At 44.1% G+C, this 25,294-nt stretch overlaps 1 protein-coding gene across 2 annotated transcripts in view; it reads left to right on the forward strand.

Moving 5' to 3' along the window:
- Positions 1-25,294, forward strand: part of SLC9A8 (solute carrier family 9 member A8) — a 54,849-nt gene that overhangs the window by 12,269 nt on the left and 17,286 nt on the right. The window contains exons 1-7 of one of the 2 annotated variants that reach the window (XM_029070539.1): positions 4,070-4,155; positions 5,462-5,520; positions 10,174-10,257; positions 15,302-15,403; positions 16,392-16,426; positions 22,551-22,694; positions 24,880-25,018. In XM_029070539.1, coding sequence (XP_028926372.1) covers positions 5,470-5,520; positions 10,174-10,257; positions 15,302-15,403; positions 16,392-16,426; positions 22,551-22,694; positions 24,880-25,018 — 555 coding nt within the window. In that variant the 5' untranslated portion in view covers positions 4,070-4,155; positions 5,462-5,469. Of the gene's footprint in view, positions 1-4,069; positions 4,156-5,461; positions 5,521-10,173; positions 10,258-15,301; positions 15,404-16,391; positions 16,427-22,550; positions 22,695-24,879; positions 25,019-25,294 lie in introns of those variants that run through there. The other variant, XM_029070537.1, reaches the window with a different exon arrangement.

Consider the following 25,294-nt stretch of genomic DNA (forward strand, 5'->3'; position numbering starts at 1 on the left):
TTTGGAAAAATCAAGAGACTGTGTTGGATAAGAAATACAATATACAGTGAATTAAAAGTCGGTCATGTGAACTGCGGCAAAGTTCTCATTTTCAAAGATTCGAAACCGTACGGCTCCTTCAAACCTGCTTCAAGTGCAGGTCCCAACACCTCCTTTACTTTTGCTCCTGGACTGTGCCAGATCAGTCGATCGGTGGCATTTATTGAGCGCTTACCTTGTGCAGTGCACTGTACTAAGCTCTCAGGTGAGTCCGATGTAACAGAGTTGGTAGAAACGTTCCCTGCCCACAGTGCGCTTACAGTCTAGAGGGCTATTCCTTGGCCGTGGTTCACCCGGGCGTGGGCATTGATGAGATTTCTAGTCTCCATTTCGGACAGGAGAGCGCACAGATAGAGAGAGCCCCGAACAAGGGCAAAGTAGGAGATGAGGCATCCAAAAGGAAGCCCCAGGGAGCTGGACGACTCCAGGGATTGCCTTTTTGCTGCCCGAAGCAATCCTGACCCGAGGGCTGGGGCAGACTAAAGATCCAGGCAAGGTTCTTCCATTGGGACGGCAGCCTGGAATGGGAAGGAGCGTGGCGTAGCGGATAGGGCAGGAGCCTCGGAGTCTGGTCATAGATTCTAATCCCGACTCCGCCACTTTTCTGCCGTGTGACCTTGGGCAAGTCGCTTCTCTTCTCTGGGCCTCAGTTACCCCATCTGTAAAATGGGGATTGAGACTGTGAGCCCCACGTGGGACAGGGACTGTGTCCTACCCGATTTGCTTGTATCCACCCCAGCGCTTAGTACGGTGCCTGGCACACAGTGAGCCCTTAATAAATAACCGCAATTATTATTAGCAAAGCTCCGTGGCCAGTTTTAATCCAAGGAGGCAGCTGCTACAGAGTCCTAGGGCATCTCTTCGGGGAGCTGGAGATGAGCATCTTAGTTTTGGGTTGCCCCTCTCTCGCCACCCCTGCAGACTGCCTTCCCACCTTCCTCGTGAAGCGACATGGCCTATTGGAAAGAGCAGGGGCCTGAGAGTCAGAGAATCTGGATTCTAATCCCAACTCCACCTCTGATCAGCTGTGTGACCTGGGGCAAGTCACTTGACTTCTCTGGGCCATGGTTAACTATGTTAACTATGGGACAGGGACTGTGCCCAACCCGATAAGCTTGCATCTACCCCAGCCTTACTGTAGAGCGCTCGACACAAAGTAAGTGCTTAAAACATGCCATTAAAAAGTAGCTTCTTTCCTTACAATCAGTGGTATTTTTGGTGTGCTTACTAAGTGCAGAACACTGCACCAAATGCTTGGGAAAGCAGGACATGAGAGAGTTGGCAGTCACATTCCCTGCCCACAATGAGCTTTCCTTCTCCCTCTCTCCAGGATGGGGACGGAGAAGACGTTGCTCCACGTGGATTAGGGAAGGAAGGGGATGGGATTCAGAAGAAAGAGGAATCGGGATGGGAGCGTAGAAGAACCCCAAATTGGCCACACTGCCCAGAACGGTAAAGGCCCTCGGTTCTGCCCTGGAATTAAGAATTGTACAAAAGGTTTCAAGTGAGCAATTAATACCAAGTGTTTGGAGAGCATCTGAGGGAAGCAGAGCTGCTGACATAGGGCGGTTACCACAGTGCCTGGCACATAGTTAACACTTAACAAGTACCATGATCAACGCCCAGCCTTGTTCTCTCACCTCTCTGCCTCAGTCGAATCTCACACCTGTGACCACTGATTCCACTGCAGTTCACAATAACGGGCTCATTCTCTTTCCTCTTGTACCTCAGACTGCCGCTTTAATCTCAGGCCCCAGTTGCTCCCAACTGGTGGCTGATTTTGTGCTGCAAACTAATTTCCCCCTGGATGGAGAAGACAGAAGGGACCCGAGTGTGAACCCTTGTCTCAGAGTAGTTGGCTAATTTGGTGTGATGCCCAGATAGTCTTGCCTTAAAGCTTCTCTGAAGCGCTAGATGACTTTATCAAGTACCATAATAAGTCACTGTTGTACAGTAGCCTCGTAATATTTTCCGGGCAGAAAAGGTAGAGGTTTAGGTCATATAGTAATTACGGATTTTAAAGCACCGTATAATTACAGGATCTGTAGAGTACGGTTAGGTGGAGCCTGATCACAAAGTTACAGAGGGAGGCATTTGAAGAGGCAACGGTGACTGCGTACTTTTCGTTTCGGCTGTGGACCAACCATGGGGTGAGGGGAGGGGGAAAAGCGCACCTGCGGATGCTTCCGGGAACCTCCTCTTTCATTCCCGCAGCATTCCCAGACTTTTCCCCGAGTCCCCCCCCCCCCCCCCCCCCCCCCGGTTGCAAAAGAGGCACCCAGCCTACTTCCCCTTCCCTGAACTGCCTGGGGGAATTCGCAGTTTCAGAGACGGTCTCTTAGCTGGGGAAATCCGAATTGTGGCAGACTCGAAGGAGGGAGTTCCTGGCAAGCGGAAAGGGCGTGAACGAGTTGGTGGGAGAGCTGAGAATGAGGCAGGGTGAATAGGTTGAGAAGAAATGAGGCAGGGTGAATAGGTTGAGAAGATTGAAGAGAGCGACGTGGAATGGAGAGGGAGAAGGGTGAGTCAGAGGGAGGGAGATGACGGGATGTGCTTTAAAGCGCCGTTGCTTCTCGTCACAGCGAGCCTCGCTGAAGATTTCATCGTCATCGGCTAGCCTGAGGAACCATTTGAAGTGTTCATCCCAGTCAGAGTTAAATAGTTGTTTGAAGAGGGAGTCATCAAAGTGAAAATACAACATAAGAGCGTCTTGGGTGTGGCCCAGATATTTGGGGACAGGTGTCAGCAAGATGCCTGAATTATTTCAGTAATCCAGTGAGCCCCAGGTCTTTTGAAGGTCGGGTTGGTTTTTGAAATTGAGACTAGGGCGTTAGCAGATGAACGTTTTTACATTTTCTCAATCTGAAAGTCAACTTCGTGATCAACAAGTCTGTGTTAGGGAACTTCATGTAAAGCATTGAACCAGGTGGTCGGGCGTTATTGAAATGAAGAAGGCACGGTCCCTACTCTTGAAGGATTTAAAATGTAAAGAGAAATGGAGTGGAATTTAGGAAGTAAGATAAGTGGGGTTGGGGAAGGGAAAGCAAGGAGAAAGAAATGGAGTGTCATCTCCTTATGGGCAGGGAACATGTCTACCAATTCTTGTACTGCCTTCTCCCAAGTACTTTATACAGTGCTCTGCACACAGTAAGTACTCAGTAAATTCCACTGTTAATGATAATAATTATGGTGTCTGTTTAGTGCCAGGCACTGTACTAAGCGCTGAGGTGGATACAAGCAAATCGAGTTGGACACAGTCCCTGCCCCACATGAGGCTCAAAGTCTCAATCCCCATTGTCCAGACAAGGTAACCGAGGCCCAAAAAAGCCAAGCGACTTGCCCAAGGTCACCCAGCAGACAAGTGGGGGAGCCAGAATTAGAACCCATGACCTGACTGCCAGGCCCGTGCTCTATCCACTACGCCATGCTGAGATGATTAGTAAAAAAGAACTACTTCCCATGTAAAAATCCCTCTGCAATTTCACATGAGATAAAGGAAGTACCCCACAAGACTATTTTTAATTAAATTAAATTTAAATCTTAGATTGTGAGCTCCAGGTGGGGTAGGGATTACATCCAATCGAATCGTCTTTTATTGCTCCTAGCTATAAGCACATTGCTCGGTACCTAGGAAGTGGTATTAGGTGATAATAAGAGGTGGTAAGTGGTATTCTGATAATACACACCGTTGTTATTATTGTTCTCGGTCGTAAAAAAGAAAGGTAGGGAGGATTCAACAAGTGAAGCAATTAGGAACGAAGTGCTTCCTGGATAAAGGGGATGTGCTCCAGTTATATTAATAATAATAATAATAATGGTAAGAATTATGGTATTTGTTAAGTGCTTACTGTGTGCCAGGCACTGTGCTAAACACTGGGGTGGATACAGGCAAATCAGGTTGGACACAGTCCCTGTACCACGTGGGGTTCACAGTCTCAATCCCCATTTTGCAGATGAGGTAACTGAGACTCAGAGAAGCTAAGTGCTTTGTTGAGTTAGGGACTGCAAGCTCATTGTGGGCAGGAAACGTGTCTACCACTCAATCAGCACCACTGGATCGATTGATTCTACTTGCTGATGCATTTAGAAATTCAGAGAATGCGGTCTGTATGTGAGGTAGGTGAAAAGTTTGTATCAATAAGCTATTAACTCATTTACGTTCAGGGAGAGCGCAGTAGAGTCCTTAGGCCTGATCCTGGTTCTCGGGGAGTTTACAATCTAATGATGGAGACAGACCCTAAAAGTAAACTGAAGTGAGGAGGAAGTAATAGACTATATTGTAGAATACAAATAGAATAGAGAGTCGAGAAGCAGTGTGGCCTAATGGGTAGAGCACAGGCCTGGGCATCAGAAGGAGCTGGATTCAAATCCCAGTTCTGCCACTGGTCTGCCGTGTGACCTTGGGTAAGCCATTTCTCGGGGCCTCAGTTACCTCATCTGAAAATGAGGATTAAGACCCTGAGTCCCATGTGGGACATGGATTGTGTCCAACCTGATTTGCTTGTATCCATCCCAGGGTCTGGCACATTACAAGTGCTGAACAAATGCCATAATTATTATCATCATTAGTTTGTATCTTCCCTGGCATTTAGTACAATGCCCGGCACGTATTAAGCACTTAACAAATACCATGGGGGAAAGAAATAGATATAAGGCATGTACATGAGTACTTTAATGCCTGGGAGGCCCAAAAGTGCTAACATGGGAGATGGGGATATAAAGGAGGGAGATTCGAAATTAATTGGGGAGGACCTCCTGGAGGAGTTAAGATTTCAGAAGGGCTGTGGAGATGAGGAGCGTAAAGGTGTGTAGCTTATGGAAGGGGAGGAAATTGTAGTTGGGAAAGAGATGAACGAGAGGTCGGCAGTGAGAGAATCGTGGTATAATGAGTAGGGTAGCGTGAGAGGAATGAAGAGTGTGAACTGGAGTGTAGTGGGGGAAGAGAGTGGGTAAGTGGGAGGAAAGAACGGTTCTCCTTAAGACAGGTTGCCGAGAGGGTTCTGCTTCACTTTTGCATTTTATCTTGTAAAATTTGCAGAGAATTGATTCAATCTTTTCATGAGCTTCCTCATGCAACCTCATGAACTTCCTCTTGTTGAATGATTTTCAATTTCCGTAGATGTTGTTTCATTAGTGTAATCTTTATGAAATGTGATGAGATATTTATACGTGTTTTTATTTGAGTAGTTCACAAGTGTTTGGCTGCAATATTCTGTACCTCATAAGAGAGACTCAGATCTGGAGAATTTGGCTATTCTGCTAATCCTATCAACTTTTGTATTTTTCAATTTGGAAAATAAACAGTGTCTTAGAGTACGGTAGAAGTTTTTTTAAAAAAAAACAGCAACACAAAACCACCTGGGAAATTGGTATTGTTGGTCAAGACTGCCAAATGAAAACTTTTGTTTTTATTTTTTTCTAGGTATCCTCATGGGAGCGTTCATAAAAATTATAGAGTCTCAACAACTGGCAAACTGGAAGGTATTTTTACAACTATTTCAACATCATATGGCTGATGCCTACATTTTTGGAAGAGCACTGGAATTCTCCAGACAAATCATGTTTTCCTTATCCCCTGAGTTTTCCGTACCCCTCTTCCAAAGAAAGACAGGTTTTGACCCGTATAGAAGCTTTTGTTTTACTATGGTTAACAAAACCACAAAACATCAGAGAGCAGGGAGTAGGGAACACAACCACAGCTGAGGAAGAGAGCATTTCCTACTTAATGACACATAAAAAGAAAGATAAACACAGATGCCAAAAAAGGAAGGCTAAACTCAGCACCCCACACCCTGAGCTTCATGTGTGTAAGCAGGGAGAGACATGCCCCTCTGGGACAAAGGCAGAAAAATAGACAAAAATCACAATGATCCAGACATAAAGATGTATATATATATATATATATATATATATATATATATATATATGCCCTCTTTACACCCGTGACGTTCTTAAATCCTTCTATCTTTTATAATTATGGAAAAATCCGAGACTTCTTAATGTTTCTAATTCCACTTGACAAATTCTAATATCACAGATACTCCTAATATATTTTCCAAAGATAAAATTCATGTTATGCAAGATTTTCCTGAGTTCCTAATACTGTCATTTTCTCTGTTTTGAGTTTCTGCAAAGCTGAATGTTTTGGAGGATGTATGCCTGTAATTCAGGGTGACTGATACTTGTAGTGTCCAGTTGTGGAGGAAAGAGGCTCCCTGTTGCTGTGTGCCAAGAGCTTAGAACAGTGCCCTGCCCACAGAAAGCATTCAATAAGTACCACTGATTGAATCAAATACCCCAAGGCTTAGTTTTCAGTAGGATTTACCCAGAGCTGGGTCATTTAAATATGAAAATCATACTTTCCGGTACAAATCAGGGTCATACTTAGTTTAGACAAATATCTGGCCTGCTCTAAGCATGGTGTCCCTCTTCTGATGTACTCTTTCTGTCCCTCATTCGTCCTTTCCCTTTCTCTTCTTTCATTTTTCAGTTGCCCTAATTTCCCTTCATTTCCTCTTCTCATTTGTTGCCTTTCTCGCTAACATTCTTTCCCATGTTCTGTTTCCTCTCCTCTCACACTCTTTCCTTTCATCTCATGTTCACTCCAACTCTGTCTCTCCCCTTCTTGTCCCCCGCCCCCCGGGCCTTTTCCTGTCTGTCACTTTTTTGGTCCCTCCCTCGCTCCCTCCATTTTTTCCTTCCTTGTTTCCTCCCTTTCTCTCTTCCTCTCCCTCTCCATCCCTCCTTCTCCTTCTCCCTCCTTCTCCCTCCCTCCCTCTGTCTGCTCCTTGGTTTTCTGCTCCAGGCCGCTTCTCTCCCCTAATCCTTGTAGTCAGGGCTACTTTCGTCTTTTCCTTCTCGTTACGGTGCATGGGAGAGAAGCAGGGCGGCCTGTCCCACACTTGCCCCATCGTCCCTCACCACTTCACCTCCCACTGAGTCCCCCTCAACTGGATTTCAACTCCCTTTCCCCCTCCTCCAGGAAGTAAGGTTTCTACCAGTCACCTAGGGGCTGGTACCAATCACCATAGCATTCTCGGTATCAAACAGCACCATTATTATTAGTGTTTGAAGGAATGTGGGACATGTATCAAGGTATGGAATTAGAACTTGGCGTGGTCAACTTCAAAATTAAAGCGAGTTCTGTGTACTTCAAATTTTGTGGCAGTTATTATTGGGCTCGTCCGCTTACATAGAACTTTCGCTCTGTCATCTTCAAGAAGTAATAATAATAATGATGATGGTATTTATGAAGCGCTTACTGTGTGCCAGGTGCTGTACTAAGTACTGGGATGGATACAAGCAAATTGAGTTGGACACAGTCCCTATCCCATGGGGGGCTCACAGTCTCAATCCCCATTTTACAGTGGAGGTAACTGAGGCACAGAAAGGTGGAGTGACTTGCCCAAGGTCACGCAGCAGATAAGTGTCGGGGCTGGAATTAGACCCATGATCTTCCAACTCCCAGGCTCATGGTCTATGCTGCTTCTCTAAGTAGAAATTGCTCGATTTTTTTTTTCCCCCATATCAGAGGGAAGGTGACTCTTCTGTGTTTTGTGAGGCAGAGATAAGCTTGTTCTGGGCAGGGAACAAATCTCCCAACTCTGCTGTATTGTAATAATAATGGTTACGGTATTTATTAAGCACTTATTTTGTGCCAAGCGCCGTTCTAAGTGTTGGGGTAGATAAAGCTAATCAGGTTGGACACAGTCCCTGTCCCACATGGGGCTCACAGTCTTAGTCCCCATTTTACAGATAAGGTAACTGAAGCACAGAGAAGTGAAATGACTCCTAAAGAGGTCTTGTTCTCCTGCTTGTGTCATTAGAGGCAGCCTGACTCAGAAGTGAATCAAGCAAAGCAATCAGAGCTTTCTTCCAGCTAAATTGGTTTTCCTGATAGGCTACATTCCTTTCTCCTGCACTTACTAGTTCCAAAGTAATTGTGTCTTCTATATAAACCATGGTCAGGTGTTTCTGAACGTCAAGCAAGAGCGTACGCACAGACTTGAAGCTTGTTTCAAGGCTCTTTTCCTTGTAATTTTAATTGGGTTGCTGTAATACCCTTATATAAATAATAAATAAGATCACCTAATTATCTCTGTCAACCATTTATAAGGTGTTGAGGAATAGAGATAAAAAGGTTAATTGTTTATTTCTCTTTCTGAACACTAAAACGTGGACCAAAACTTGCCTTTCCAGAAATGCACATTACCTCCCAATATTTTATTCTGATCCTGCTTATGAGCACACATTTGGTATTTGGCATGTGTGAATTAATTGTATTTATTGAGTGCTATGCTATGGGTGTATTTATTGGGTGCTATGTGCCGAGCACCCAAGTAAGTGCTGGGGAGAGTACAGTACAACAGAATTAGCAGACCCATTCCTGCCCGTAGACAAGCTAAGCGCTTGCTGTGTGTCAAACACTGTTCTAAGCTCTGGGACAGATACAAGCTAATCGGGTTAGACAACAGTCCCTGTCCCTCTTGGGGTTCACAGTCTCATGGCTCACATGAAAAAAAAATCTGAATTTGGAAAATTTATGTCTGTAGAATGCATAGTAAAGGCCATGAATAAAGTGTTTTGGGTTTGAGGATTTGGGCAGGGAGCATATCTGCTAATTCTGTTATATTGTACTCTCCCAGCCGTTTAGTATAGTACTCTGCACAGAGTAAGTGCTCAATAAATACCATTGATTGGTTCAATGATTGACTTCCTCTCCTTTGCCTCCTTTCACCACCCCCCACCAAAGTAAAAAATTCCCACAACTCGTTTCTAAGACAATTTAACAGAGTTGATAATGTAGCCAGAAAGTGAAGTGGTTTTATTTCCCCGGGGACGGTGCCCACATTTCAAAGCTATAAGCTATCTTCACTAGTGGCCCTAGTTAGCTTCTAAAGACCAAATGGTGAGTGAGGACAATTTCGAAGCCTCGATGCTGTCACTCAGATGTTGAGAGGAAGCATGTGGAGAATTCGTTTTCCGAGTGTGGCATCTTTCACCTGCGTATGTTGCCTTAGATGTCCTGCCAAGTTTACTAACCAAAAAGGGGAGCCTTGAGGTCTTTGGGTAGAGAACTTTTAATAGTCCTGCCGGAACCACCGTATCACAGACGAGCGGCTTTAGCGGAGAAACTGTGGCATTCTACAGCTGGCAAAGGTGGAGCCTATGCACTCACTCAAAGATTGAGAATTTGGATCTTGTTACTTTTTGGATCGAAAAAAAAAATCTTGACGGCTAAGGCAGAAATAGAAGTGATTTCTATTTTGGGTTGCAGTTTTATATCTGTAAGAAGCCTGTCGTTTCTACTGCTTTAAAATTCTCAAGTCGTTTTCTTTTTCCTGAGGAGATGTACAGAATGAAATAATAATAATAATAATGAGATTTGTTAAGCACTTTACTGTGTGTCAAGCGCTGTTCTAAGCACTGGGGTAGATATAAGCTAATCAGGTTGGACAGAGTCCCTGTCTCATAAGGGGCTCACGGTCTTAATCCCCATTTGACAGACGAGGGAACTGAGGCCCAGAGAAGTGAAGTGACTTGCCCATGGTCACACAGTAGACAAGTGGCGGAGCCAGGATTAGAACCCAGGACCTTCTGACTCCCAGGTCCGTGCTGGCCCGTCACTAGGCCAAGCTGAAAGCGATTACTAAAACAGCATGGCCTAGTTGAAAGAGCCCCGGCCTGGGAGTCAGAAGACCCAGGTTCTGGTGTCGGCTGTGCCGCTGGCCTGCCGAGTGACCTTGGGCACATTATTTAAACAGTTTGGGCCTCAGTTTCCTCATCTGCTGAGTGGGATAAAGACAGATTGTGAGCCCCACGTTGGAAAGGGAAGGGGTCTAATCTGATAACCAGGTATCTGTAGCACCTCAACACACAGTACGTGCTTAACAAATGTTACCGTAATATTAATTTCTGATGTCTCCATTTCCAGTCATGGAGTAGAAGTTAATTTTAAAACTCTTTTCAAAATGTTCTCTTCCCTACCGCCTTGTCTCACTGAGAGGCAAGACACAGTTTTTAATCATTTTCATCGTCTTTTTTCTCTCTCCGTGAATGTTACTTAAAGGATAATGGTTTTGGTTTTCATCTGTGATTTTGTGTTACTGATTATAAATCTACTGTTGTTTGCAGGAAGAAGAAATGTTTCGTCCAAACATGTTTTTTCTCCTCTTGCTTCCACCTATTATATTTGAATCAGGATATTCCTTACATAAGGTAAGACTCAGCGAGGCATTAATCTTCTAACCCAGTTAATTCTCTGAGTTTAGTAAGGCGATGAATGAATGTATTTATTTACAAGTTGTGGATTTGCATAGATATAATAGCTTCTCTTTAGGACGTCGTGTAAAGATTGGTCTCTTAAATAAGGCTGGCTACTAAACTAAGGAAGAAGGTAATTCAACATCTGTTTGACTGCTACTTGCTAGAAGTTAAAGACTTGTCAAAGGAGGTCAGTCTGAGAAAATTCACAAGTCAGTTCCTCAGTTGAAACTGGAAACAAATGATCAACATCACTTTTAAGAAATTTAAGCCGACGAGCAATGGACAATGTTTTATGCTTTTTTTTTTTTCCAAGACAACAAGTGGAAAAGTGTCTGCATGCTTAAAAACCCTCCACTGATTCCAGCTATCCTTAAAAATTTAATAAAAAAAGAATTGACTTTTTTAAAAAAAATGCATCTTTTTCTTTTTTTCAAACTTTTGTAGATAGGAACATGATAAATCTGTCAGTGGAGGATAAAGGAATTTACAGTAGTAAAAGCAAAATATAATGCTATGATTTTTTTTTTTATTGGAACATGTAATCTTTGTTATCCTGATGAGAGCAAAGGGTTTGATGTGGTGGAGAGAAAAGGAATTTGGTCACTGTGGGTACATAAGAAAGAGGTTCTCAATGCAGAATGGCTGAAGCGCTTCACACAGTAAACCTTCTGTGAACATTCTAAGAATGAGAGCAAAAGACATATAATAATAATTAATGATAATAATTTGTTAAGGCCTTACTATGTGTCAAGCTCTGTTCTAAGCACTGGGGTAGATGGAAGGATCAGATCAGAAACAGTCCCTGTCCCACCTGGGGCTCAAAAAGTCTAAGTAGGAGGGAGAACATTATTGAGTCCTTATTTTACAGATGAGGAAACGGAAGCGCAGAGAAGTTAAGTGATTTACCCTAAGTTGCACCACAGGCAAATGGCAAAGTCGGTTTTAGAAACCAAGTTCTCCAAAGCCCGAACTCTAGCCACTAGACCGGGCTGCTCCTCTATGCAGACAGATTTTTAATTTGTTCTTCCTCTAGGTTTTAGTGTTCCTCAATTTGCCAATGCATTTTTTGATTACTAATTCAATCAGTCTTCCCATTCAAATTAAAGTGAAAATAATCAGATGAAATTAATTGAATACTTAACGTATGCCTGGTACCACTAAACTGTAAGCAGCAATAAAGAAAAATGTGCTTATTATATTGGGGAGAAGTCTTGTATAATAAAGAGAGGTGTTTTCCAGCTGTTGCTTTTTTTCTGCATTTCTAGTTTAAATAACTGTGAACTTTTTAGTCCAAGATTAATACTGGCATCTCTTCGTGGCCTACCTGGACTAATCATAGCACTAGATCAGATTTGAATCCTCCTAAAAAGAGCAATCTTGATCAGTTTAATCTATTTTTAATTAACAAATCAAACTGTTAGCAGAGAAAAGAAAATCACAGATGGAAGCACTTTATTTAGGATCCTCAGTTGTGATATTTGAGTTATTTTAAGTGTTCTGTCTGCTGAGGATTAATAGCAGCAAATAAAGAAAATTTGCTGTTTGTAAAAGAACTGTTTGTAAAATAACAGATCAGAAAATTGCAAGTGAAAAAACCTGTCCTTTAAGGGATATCGTCCAGATGAACCTACTTAATTCGACCTCATAAAATTGGCCTTGGTTCTAGACTGTAAGCTCTTTGTAGGCAGGGAACGTGTCTACCAATTCTGTCGTATTGTCCTTTCCCAAGCTCTTAGCGTAGTGCTCTGCACATAGTAAGTGCTCGATAAATATGACCTGATTGATTGCCAGGATGAGGCAGATTGTCTCCAGTTTAACATCTGACAGCGAGTCGGGCACTCTTACATATTGAGCGCTTACTGTGTGCAGAGCACTGTACTAAGCAATTGGGAGAGGGCAGTACAACGATAGACACATACGGCCGAACCACTGACCGACAGTCAGTGGATACTTTTCAATCCTGGACACATCATCAAATTGCATTCAGTCAGTCTGCAGGGCTGCACAGCAGGTCCAGAATCTCCCATAGCCTCTTGCGCTTGATGATGATGGTATTTGTTAGGTGCTTACTATGTGCCAAGCACTGTTTTAAGCGCTGGAGTAGATACGAGGCAATTAGGTTGTCCCCACGGGGCTCACAGTCTTAATCCCCATTTTACGATGAGGTAACTGAGGCACAGAGAAGTGAAGTGACTTTCCCCAAGTCACACAGCTGACAAGTGGCGGAGGCGGATTTAGAACCCAGGACCTCTGACTCACAAGCCCGGGCTCTTTCCACTAAACCACGCTGCTTCTAAGCAGCTTCTAAGTGCTGCAACTTCCTCCTATGAACGGACGGTCTTTCATCCCTTTGGAAACAGGAAACGTCACTTTTCGTTGGAATGATGAAGAAAACAGTAGTTTAGCGGATGGTCTGAAACAGGAACTCCACCCCATGGCCTGGATAATTTGCCCCATACTCTTTTACCGTCCACAGCCTCCCCACTTCGTCGAGTTGTTTAGCACCCCGTTCTTCAATTCTCCTTTCCGCAGTTTTTCCATTCCCCCCACCCTCCCCAATTTGGAGGGGGCGGTATTGTTGTCAGAAGAGGAAAATTGCCAGGAGGGGAGAGGACAGCGACGAGGAAGAAGATAAGGAAAATTAAGGAGTTGGAAAAGAGAAGCGGGGGAGTCAAAAGAGCAGATGGGGAAGAGAGAGATAAGACAAAGGTGTAACTGAAAAACGAACTCTTTTTCGGAACGTATCTGGAAATAGCATAAAGTTAAAATTATAAACGACACCTACAGGCTCCGGGAAACGTTGCCAGGCCGAGGATGGCAGAGAGGAGTGTTTCAGGGCGCATTTTGCATACTTCTGGTAGGGGAGTTCTTGCAGGTGGGCCTGTCAGTGAGATTTGCAAGGGATGTTATTTGCCCCCTCCGGGGGACAGAAAATGTTTCCTTCCCCCAAAGCATCTCTCAGACCATTGACTCACGCATCCGATTGCCCAAACCCGAGATATCCCTCTTCAGAAACAGTAGTGGGACTGAAGGTCACGTTGTCAGCACTACAGACCAGATCTTTGCACTTCAGCCTGGCACCTTTTTGGGTTGAGAGTTGTCGAGGTGGACTATTGCTCGATTGAAGCCTTAAAATGAGGGAAGTTGATGTCAGTGCCTTTGCCACCCAATGTTCTAACTCCAACTCACTCCTCGATCTTGTCTATCCCGCCGCCGACCCCTTGACCGTGTGCTCCTTCTGGCCTGGAACCCCCATCGGTCACCCCTCGTATCCCACAGACCACCAGTCTCCCCGCCTTCACAGACCTCCTAAAATCTCATCTCCTCCAAGAGGCCTTCCCTGACACCTCCCATTTCCATTACTCCCCCTCCCTTCTGTTTTTCCTATGCACTTAGATCTGTACCCTCCAAGTACTTGATAATCACCCACACCCACCCCCACCCTCAGCACCACAGCACTTATGTACGTTTCCTTACACTCTGCCATTTCCTCTATCTGTAATATTTTGCGTTGTGTCTCGGCTCCTCCTGGGCAGGGATCGCATATACCAACTGTCTTGCATTTACTCTCCCAAGGGATCGGGTCTTCCGGCTGAATTATCCCCTTCCAAGTGCTCAGCGTAGTGCTTTTGACAGAGTAAGCCCTCAATAAATACCATCAATCGATTGAATGTTTAATTTCCGTCTCTTAGGTGTACGGCTGTTCTTGATGGTTTTCTTGCCTTTCAGAAGCAATGCTAGTACCTGTAGTCTGCCCGCTTCAAAGGACAGATCGTAGGACGATTCTTGAGGGAAAAGAGGTCAGAACCCAATCCAGCATCCTTAGTTTGCCGTTTAAGCAGAGCAACGAAAGGATGGTGTGGAATTTTCAGCATCGGATCGAAATTTTCAAGCAGATATTGAGGGCACTTGTATTTCTAAAAATTCACCAGGCACATATTATAATTATTCTAAGTCTTATGCCACTCATCCCTATTTCAGACCGTTAGTCTTCTGGACTGACACAACGCCTGTGCCTGAAAGAAGAGCACAATTCCCGATGCCTTAGGTAGCTAACTGGGCTGCTTTATCAGGAGAAAGTAATAATAATAATGATGGTATTTGTTTAAGCGCTTAGTATGTACCAAGCACTGTTCTAAGTGCTGGGGGAGATACAAGGTAATCAGGTCCCACGTGGAGCTCGCAGTCTTAATCCCCATTTTACAGATGAGGTAGCTGAGGCACAGAGGAGTGAAGTGGCTTGCCCAAAGTCACACAGCTGACAAGTGGCGGATCTGGGATTAGAACCCACGACCTCAGACTCCCAAGCCCGGGCTCTTTCCACTGAGGCACGCTGTGGGGGAAGAAGGCATCTGGGTGACTTGCTCTTCTCTAGACTGTAAGCTCCTTGCAGGCAGGGAGCGTGTCTACCAACTCCGTTATATTGTTCTCCCCCAAGCGCTTACTACAGTGCTCCGCAGACAGTAAATGCTCAATAAATACGATTGATTCGGGGACCTTCCCTCCCTCTTCCTACCTACTTCCCCCTTGCCCGAGCCACCTGCCCTCGAGCTGCTGAAGTGGCGAGGCCCACATTGACACCGCTGGCGTTATCCATTCCCTCGTCAGCGGGTCGTAGACACAGTCCCTGTCCCACATGGCACGGGGTCCTGGGTCGTTGTCCTGCTTATCTCCCTTCCTCCAGGCAAGATCATCTCGCCCGGTTGTAAGAGAGAGCTTCTGTGGGAATAGTAGGTTTGAAAAGAAAGGACTGGGAGGAATTCAGATATTTATAATGGAATCTGTGGGGCGCCCTTTTCACTTTTTTTAAGTGCTCTTGTCTCTTGCGACCAAATGGAAATGAAATCGGACGGGCAAGCGTAGTTTAATGCACTAATTACTGATGAAGTCCGCATCGTCTGGGAGACGGCGTGAGGGTGTGGTGGGGTGAATAGCACTGGACCCTTTTGGTTTGTAGCCATCCTCAATTGTATTTTCTCAACTTTTTGTCTTTTAGGGTAACTTCTTTCAGAATATCGGTTCCATCACCCTTTTTGCTGTGTTCGGCACAGCGATTTCAGCTTTTATTGTAGGCGGAGGAATTTATTTTCTAGGTCAGGTAAGAAAAACATCTAAACCCACAAAATAGGTACCGTATCTGGCGTGTCGTGGAGTAAACATTTCAGGTGTGGGCAGCCAAATCCCTCCTGGAATAAATCCGAGTTCTTGGCCATCGTTAGGTGGGTTCTGGATCCTGGAACCATTGAAAAATTTTGCATTTGGATGAAATGATTTTGCATAAATTCGCATGATTTCGCCCAAACCAGTTCGAGTTTATGGGGGAGGATGATTGGCGTATGTCGCATTAAAAAGCAGACACGCCGGGAAACGGGCAGTTTCTCCTGCAGATTTCTCACGGTCAAGGTAGACCCCCTAGTTGACATGCAGATTCAAGCTTAAATGACTTTAAAATCCACCCTAACCGTTAAGGAGCTCCTAGGCCAATGAAAGTATCACTGGGCTTCAGATAAGTTTCCAAGCTATACGCAAGAAGCAGAAGTCCATTTTCTTTTTTTTTGTAGGCAGGGAACATGCCTAACAACTTTTATATCGTACTCTCCTAAGCGCTTAGTACAGTGCTCTGCACACAGTAAGTGCTCAATAAGTATGATTGGTGGACCGGTTGATTTACTTGGGCGCCATTCTGTAATGCAGCAGATTTTTTTAATTTTTTGCCAGCAGTGACCAAAGACTAGCCGGTCCGATTTTTACCCCAATACTTCAGATCACTCAGCACCAAGATGCATCTGTCTTTTCCGGGAAGCAAAGGGCTAATTCAAATATTAATGTTAGAGAAGATTACAATGTCTCTTTGTAGTATTTTTTTGCTCTGTAGTTTCTCCAGTAATTTGAATATATGGATTTTATGGTTCAACCAAAACATGAGCGTTTTGTCCGTTTTTCCGATGGTTTGGTGACAAAAGGTGGCCCAATAAATACCTTTGAGTGATTGATCGTAAAGATGGACAGTCTGTTTAATTGAGAGGAGAAACGGACGTTTTCCCTTCCTCAAGCCTTCTCTTACAATTGTGTTTCTTTCTCTACAGGCTGATGTGATTTCTAAACTCAACATGACAGACAGGTAAATGTTCCTAAAACAGGGTTTTGTTACTAACTAGAGCTAAGAGCGTTTTTTCTGCAAGCCTTCCTGAGCGGGGCTGACTCAGGGCACTTTGGCCCTCCAGACAAAAGGAAGGGACCTGGAAAACAGTTGAACCACGAGATGAGAAATGGAAGTTGGAGAGGAAAATGGGGTTCTCTAGCCGAAATAGAATCCTAGACAGGCTCAGGAACTATCGATCGATTGATTGATTGATTGCTTTGTCTCTACCCCAGCACTGGGTACAGTGGTTGGCACAAAGTAGGCCCTTAATTACCAGTATTAGTATTATGTTTGATTGACAGCAGCTTCGTTCGCCTGGAAGGTAGGGCTGACCCTCTTCCTCGGGCTTAACGGGCAGTCAGCTCTGCCGTCACAGGTGTTTTCACTGTGCATTTTGGATAATAATACTTGTGGTATCTTAAGCGTTTATTATGTGCCAAACACTGGTCTAAGCGCTGGAGTAGATACAAGCCAATCAGGTTGGACACAGTCCCTGTCCCACTTGGGGCTCACGGTCTCAATCCCCATTTTACAGAGGAGATACCCAAGGCCGGGAAAAGCGAAGTGCCTTTCCCAAAGTCACAAAGCAGATGCGCGGCGGAGCTGGGATCAGAACCCACATCTCCTGATTCCCAGCCCCCGGACTCTTACCACCAGGTAACACCCTTCCTCTCATAGGCTGCAGAAGCACAATTAAGCAACGTTCTTCCGACCACACGTACGTTTCTTGGCACAGCGTGACGCAGTGTCGATGTTTGTGCGCGTCTGTACCCCGCCAGACACCGGGGGAGTTTTGCAATGTACGTTTTCCTTAGTGTGGGACCCTTCAGTCAGTCGGGCGGTCGTATTTATTGAGCGCCTGCTGTGTGCAGAACGCTGCAGTAAGCATTCGGGAGAGTACAATATAACAGATTCCCTGCCCACAATGAGTTTACAGTCCAGAAAATAACCCTTGCATTGCCTGTGATGTGTCTGCATTATAGTCTCCTGTGGAGAAAACTCCCTGAAGCGGAATGTGTGGTAAAACAACCTAACTTGTAAAAACTATAATCTAATCATCTCTGGGTATTTATCAGCTCTCTCTTACTTGAGTGTATGCAGTCTGGTGGGGTTTTTTTTCTCCAAGACTGACTCATGCCAAACGCTTTGTGATTGAAATGATTATTTTGAATGTGGCAAGAGGAAGGAAGCTTTGATAAGAACTGACTCCTTTTGTAACCAAACTGTCCTTCTTGCTCCATAATGACTTTCACGTCACTTCTAACCCCTTTTTCACTAGACACAAATACCGGTTCGTAATCATTGACATCTCATCGCTTAAAATGAGGTCCTTAGCCCGAAGCCAACAAAAGAGCAAATCCTTTTGTTCTTTTTCCACATTTGCCCAGTGGGAACAGGCTACTTATTTAGTTACGGTATTTATTCAAGGGCTTACGGTGGACTAATGCTGGAGCAGTCATAACATAAAATCAACCGGACACGATCCCAGTCCCACAAGGGGCTCACGGCCTGGTCGGGGGAAGGTCTGCTCCTCCTCCTCTCCCCTCCCTATTGCCCCGACTCTCTCCCCCTGCTCTACCCCCCTCTCTGCGTGTATGTATGTGTATATATGTACATATTTATTCATTTATTTATTTTATTAATGATGTGTATATATCTATAATTCTATTTATATTGATGCTATTGATACCTGTCTACGTGTTTTGTTGTCTGTCTCCCCCCTTGTAGACTGTGAGCCCATTGTTGGGGAGGAATTGTCTCTATTTGTTGCCGAATTGTACTTTCTAAGTGCTTAGTACAGTGCTCTGCACACAGTAAGCACTCAATAAATACGATTGAATGAATGGATGAATAGAAAAGGGCAGTAAAATATAGACCACCACTGACATTTTAAAGACTACCAGAATCCTAAATTCGGGGCCAAGATAGGAAGCTGAGAAGTACTGGGAGAGAAAATTTTCCCACCACGCCCCAGCACTCCCTCTGTGACAGGTGAGGAAGGGGAGAGGCAGGCCTAGGCAGGATGCTTCCAAGAGTTCTGGAACCCAGGGGGGCCTGGAATCAGTCAATCGTATTTATTGAGCACTTACCGTGTGCACAGCATTGTACTAAACGCTTGGGAGGGTACGATATAACAGTAAACAGACACATTCCCCTCCCACAACGAGCTTACAGTCTAGAGGACAAGCTCATCCCTGCTTTTGAGGTTGCCCTCCCAGGGAAACTGCGGTAAATCAAGTACTGTTGAAGTGCTCTGGACTCTAGGAAGAATGGCAAAGTTGTTATTAGTATTATTGTTATTAGCATAACGACTTTATAGCGATCACTGAGAGCAGAGCACATCAATGATATTTATTGAGCACTTACTATGCAGAGCACTTTGGAGAGTACAATACAACAGAATTAGCAGACACGCTCCTTGCCCACAGTGAATTTAGAGTCTAGAGGGGGTGACAGACATTAATATGCATCAATAAGTAATTTACAATATCAAATTTGAAGGTGTGTACATAAGGGCTGTGGGGTTGAGGGTGGGGCGAATATCAAATGTCACAGATCCAATTGCGTAGACGACGCGGAAGGGAGAGCTAGCTAGGGAAATGAAGACTTAATCGGGGAAGGCCTCTTGGAGAAGTGACTTTAATAACGCTTTGAAGGTGGAGAGAGGGGTGATCTGGTATATATGGAGGCGGAGGGAAATCCAGACTTGGGGGAGGACGTGGGAAATGGGGTCAGCGGTGAGAAAGATGAGATCGGGGCACAGTGAGTAAGCTGGCGATTGTGGAGCAGTGTCATATAACTTTCCATGGCCGCGTGGCCAACTTTCCTGGAAATATCACAGACCAGACTGTTGCAAACTGCTTTCCATTTCTCACTGTGCCTAGCGATCCCCAGTTAACTTTATTTCCAATGACAGCCTAGACACTAACATATCACAGGATGAGAAAGTAAGAGCTCCAGGGTTAAAATCCCATTTCCAACTCTGTTGCATTTCTTGGACAATTATTTTGCCGCCTGGGGGGCTAAAGAAAAGACAGGACCCATCCTCTTGATTGTATTTGTACCCTATTAAAGCTTTTACTGTGCCTTTCAGTGTGGATGGCTATATTGGCTTGGTTGGATTAGGAACCAAGGCATTGTAAATTTCACACGTATTGCTTTCCTTTCATGGGTCTGAGAAGCATTTTGAAAGCAAACCCCAAAGTGTTCTGAGGAGTTCAACTCCATCGATTTTATGTCTTTACCATTTCCCACATTTGACTTAATCCAAAAAACCCGACTTTAAATTAAACTCCCTAGCCTTCCATTGTAAAAGGATAGAGGGTGAGCTCTTAGTGGAATAACAAGGTAGCACAGTTAAATGATGGCCTTGTTTGGGTTTGATTCAGTCCTTTCTACTGGCCGTTCAGACTGGGAATAAATATTTTAAAAGACAGATAATATATCGGATCTTTGTTAGAATGGCTCCTTGTTCCAGGGATATCCACAGCTGAAACCTAAGGTGCTATGTGATTTGTGTAAAACAGTTTTTGTTTAAGTGATGTAGTTTTGTGAACATTGAGGGCTATTTTCAGGACCATTTGTTTTCTTTAAAAAAAATATATTTTGTGATCCAGATAACATCTTTGGCTTCTATTTCCCGAAATAAACAAGGAGCTGCCATTCTTATACTGGATGTCAATTATATGCCCATACTTTTAAGTACCTCATGTAAACAAAGCTTCCAGAGAGCCCAGATGACTGCAGAATACTAACCAAAATTAAATAAATAAATATAATTGTTTTTTTGGGGTTCCCAAAATCGCTGGAAGTGGTTTATCAAGTACTTAATACCTCTGGGTAGAACTGAACCCAAATGTGGTTGTCTACACCTTTTTCTTTTCGGGGTGCGTGTCAATCGATCAGTCATGTTTATTGAGTGCTTACTGCGAGCACACTGTGCTAAACGCTCGGGAGAGCACACTGAACAAGGTTGGTAGGCACATTCCCTGTCCACAGAGAGCAGTCTAGAGAGGGAGACAGACATTAATATAAAGAAATAAATTACAAATATGTACGTAAGTGCTGTGGGAGAGGGAAAAGACCATGGAGGATGTGTAGAGAGGGTCTTGATGCAAAGAGAGAGGGGGTCTTAGCACAGAAAGGGCTGCAAATAAGCAACCTCCCCTCTGTATTCCCCCCAAGAAGGAGACCAGTGAGCAAAAGTGTCCTTTTCCCTTGTTCTAGGCCAACTTCATTTCTTCTGGATAAAAAAGTAGCAAACTGTCAGGGTCTAAACTGCTCTGATGTAACTGTCTCTGTGCAGCCCGGATTTCCTCGGCGGGGCACAGGGTGGTTACAATGCTTTGCATTCAAGTGGTGACAACCCAGAAGGAGGAAAGCAGCTCCTGACAGGAGGAGGAAGAGGAGGGAGTTTGGAGTTGGTGGGCCAAGGAGGGGCTCCTACTTAAACTGTGAGCCCCATGTGGGCGAGGGACTGTGTCCAACCAGATTAGCTTGAGTCTAATACTTAGAACAGTGCTTGACTAGTAAGCAGTCAACAAATATCATAATCGCCATCAGAGAAAAGCATGGTCTAGGAAGGCTCAGAGAAGGGGAGTAGCTTTGGGGCCTGAGCGGGCAGAGAGAGAAGAGAAGGTGGAGTAGAGCCATTTAAAAAAAAAAAAAATTGAAAAAGTGGTGAGGGACAGGCAGAAGGAAAGAGGAAAAGACCTAAGGCACAGACAGTGACAAGGAGAGAATGAGAGGAGAAACTGCAAAACCAAGGAAGAGAAGAGCGTAATATCACAGAGAAATTGAGACATGAATGCTGAAAGGGAAATGGGGAGAGAGAGGGAAAGTAGAACATATATTTATCATTTTACCTTGAGGAACATCTTTGAACTTGAATAACATTCAGTTGCCAGGTTTACTCAAAAGTTATTATTAATAGTAAGTACAATACTAATAAGTAATTACAAGTAAATACAAAATAACATCCAACGGGAGATGCAGGCAAACAGAGAGAGATTCAGAGGCAAGAAAAGGGTAAATGCTGTGGACAGTCTCGCATGCACTTGGCAGTTATTTGGGTTGGGAGTCAGTGGAGTAGCCGGGCAGTGAAAGGATCAAAAGAGCAACCAATAAGTAGAAATTAATAAGCGGAGAAACAGACGAACGGACATAGGTGTAGAATCAATCCGTAATCTTCCCTGAGCACTTGCAGTGCATGGTTGCAAGCAGTTGGGGGAATTCAGTAGAGTTAGACAATCGGATCCCAGTCCTCCAGGACCCAAGAAGAGAGGAAAAGAAAAGGGATGAGGAACCAGGGAAGTCTCCCCCTCTAGACAGTTAGCTCCTTGTAGGCAGGAAACGTGTCTACCAATTCTGTTGTACTGTACTCTCCCACGTGCTGAGTTCAGTGCTCTGCACATAGTGAGTGCCCATTGAATGCCATTGATTGATGGATGGATGGATGGATGGAAGAACAGCTCCAATCAAGAAGAGTGGGTATTTCTACCAGTCAGACACAAGTCGGGATTTCCCCCGGAGTAACTGAAGGCAAAGTTCAACTGTCACGGTGCCGGAAAGGGCTGTGTCAGTGGGATTCGTATTTTAGGAGAGGGGGCACGGACCAAGTAGTCCCCTATTCCTCACTTTGACGTAGGACCGCATATCCCTTTTGTAGTAGCGGGTTCACAGTAGCATCAAAAATACCACAGTTCCTCCTGGGGTAGAGCATTCTTGTAGATGGCAGTAGTGATCTGTTTTATTGGCATTCTTAACATATACCTCTTCAAGAAAATTACGTTTTTGAAGTATTCCACATGCCCATTTTGGATATTTATAGTTCTTAAGTGGTAACTTCCGATAATTTTACTTTTCCGTTCTTCTTTTCCCTGAATTTAAGTAGCCTTACTAGAACGCTTTGATGATTTCAGTGGCGTTCTTTGTTGTTACTCGAGCTATGATTCGTGGGGTTCGTGTGAATCGATATCATTCTGCTTTCAATTGGGTTATTTTTAATTTTTATATATATACTGTCGTCCCATTTGACCCTGCAGATGACAAAGGTCAAGTGTCAGTAGAGTGGCCCACCTTTTTTTTCTTTTTTTTCTTACAGTTTTGCATTTGGTTCCTTAATATCTGCAGTTGACCCAGTGGCTACCATCGCCATCTTCAATGCTCTTAATGTGGATCCGGTGCTTAACATGCTTGTTTTTGGAGAAAGTATTCTCAACGATGCAGTCTCTATCGTCCTCACAAAGTAAGTGTGTATGTGAGTTAGGCTTAATCAGGGAAGGCCTCTTGGAGGAGTTACGATTTTAATAAGGCAACCATTTTCAACTTCTGCCTTTACCCATTCCCAGCCACTTGTCAGCTGTGTGACTGTGGGCAAGTCACTTAACTTCTCTGTGCCTCAGTTACCTCATCTGTAAAATGGGTTTTAACTGTGAGCCTCACGTGGGACGACCTGATTACCCTGTATCTCCCCCAGCGCTTAGAACAGTGCTCTGCACATAGTAAGCGCTTAACAAATACCAACATTATTATTATTACCCATTCCCAGCTCCACTTCACCTTGAGATTTTAATAAAACAAACCTCCAGTTAACCGTTTCTGCCCAAGTTTTTTTACGCCGCAAAGCTGTCGGAGGCGCTATCTTTTCAGAGCAGTTCAAGTGCTCTGTGGCTATTTAAAGGGCAAGGGCAGAGAGCAGGAGGGTCTCTTCTCCTAGAAATGAGTTTAAAAGAAAATGAAGCTGACATTAGTAAGTGTAGTTGATTGGACTGCCCTTGCTGTCACAGCCCTTCTAGAGACCGTGGTGTTCCCGAGCTGCCACCCCAGTCTCGAAGGCTCTCTTTTTTTTTTTCTTTCTTGAATGGTATTTGTTAAGCATTTATTATGTGCCAGGCACTGTTCTAAGCACTGGGGTAGATACGAGATACAAGCTAATCAATTTGGACAGAGTTCCATGTCCCACAGGGGGCTTGAAGTCTTAATCCCCATTTTATAAATGAGGTAACCTAAGGCTCAGAGAAGTGAAGTGACGCCCATGATCAGACAGCAGACAAGTGGTGGAGCCGGGATTAGAACCCAGGTCCTTCAGACTCCCAGGCCCAGGCTGTATCCACTAGGCCATGCTGCTTCCCAGACTCTCCCTTTGCTTAGGCCTGAAAAGGCTTTTCCATTAATCACTGCAGCTTGTCAGTCCTTTGAAGCTTTGCCGCTTCCCCCTCGCCTCCATTTTTTAGATCCCAGTTTAGGGTGCGTATCTGGGTGTCACTATTATTAAGACCATTAAATCTTATTTTTGAGCAGGACATTACTCAAATACTCCCATGAAGCATGAAAAGTAAATGGTGTTTTCATATGAGATAGAATGGCAGTAAATCATTGTTCCTGGTATTTAGCTGTAGGGTTAAGTATTTTCTTTTTTATAAGCCATAAATTAACTTTGTTATTTTTAGCTTTGATGTGTTACTATGACAATTAATTCCTACGATAATTGCTGCAGCTGAGCTCAATAGCTGTCTTGGGCAGTAACTTAAATACATAGAAGTAAATTTGGATCCCCATTAGTCTCTTCCTTTTTAAGTGTTAAGCAACCTGAATGTGAGTATTGGAAATTATCTGGTTAAAAAAAATAGTAAAAAAAAGCACCCCAAGAAACAAATCCAAGTACACATCTGTCACTGTGAATTGACAGTGTATAAAAAATTCTTATGAAGTTAATAAATAACTTAGTCTGTTTTGTTTTGTTGTTTTCATTACAAGGATACTTCACAGGAAAACCCCAAATTTGTATTTTCACAGAATTTCTTTCCCTTTGGAGATAAAATCAATACTTGATTTCTTATGACATTTCTTATTTCCAGTGTCCTAGGAAAAAAACTATTTTAAGAGTGGGTACCTGGGTCTTATATTCTGGGTTCATCTTTGTGGTGAAACTATCTGAAATTTATTTTAATGTCTGTAAGTTCCTCGAGAGCAGACATTGTCTACCAACTCATATTGTACACTCCCAAGCACTTTACACAGTGCTCTGTACTCAGTAAATACATAGTAAATGCCAATGATTGATTGTGGAACCTGCCTAAGAATGAAAGTGGAGGGGGACAGAGAGTGCCCCGTCCCAGGCTTCCTTCTTTCATGGCAACTCCCTTTTCTTTGAGCTGGATCTTCTGGAAAAAGGGTGCCAGGAACACTAGGCTGAATGCTCACCCCTCTCTCACTGCGCTGGGCACAGGGTCAGTCCAGAAGATTCCCGGGGAAAGGACGAGATTACTTGCGGGGAAGAGACTGAGCCGGAGGAATTGACAGCCGTCATCCGGGACCCAGCAGGGCTCAGGTGCCCTGTGGTCGAAGCCCTGCCGGTCTGGTTTAATAACTCCCCGCACGTTTGTCAGCTTCCCCTTCCTGAATTATTTTCTTTCTCTCTCAAATCCTAGCACGGCAGAAGGTTTGACAAGAAAAAATATGTCAGATGTCAGTGGATGGCAAACGTTTTGGCAAGCTCTCGGCTATTTTCTCAAGATGTTCTTTGGTTCTGCGGCACTTGGCACTCTCACTGGCCTGATTTCGGCGTTGATATCCTTTAAAAAATAATCGGTGTGTCAAATTAATAATCCCCTTCAGCCACTCCTCAATCCTCCATGGGGGCTGAGGAATTCCCTTAAGGGGGGGTGATTTTTGCCCCAGATTTTATGTTTTAATAATGCCAGTGTTTAATGATAAAGATCTCTAATCTATCTTTGGACAGTCTCTGTACACTTGTTATATAATTAGGATCCAGTTTTTGTGGTTTAAATAGCAGAGAAATTCAGCACTTAGAGGAAATGATAGTAACTTCGGAATTGTCAATGC

The sequence above is a fragment of the Ornithorhynchus anatinus genome, chromosome 8 (assembly GCF_004115215.2).
Source record: "Ornithorhynchus anatinus isolate Pmale09 chromosome 8, mOrnAna1.pri.v4, whole genome shotgun sequence".
NCBI classification, from domain to species: domain Eukaryota; kingdom Metazoa; phylum Chordata; class Mammalia; order Monotremata; family Ornithorhynchidae; genus Ornithorhynchus; species Ornithorhynchus anatinus.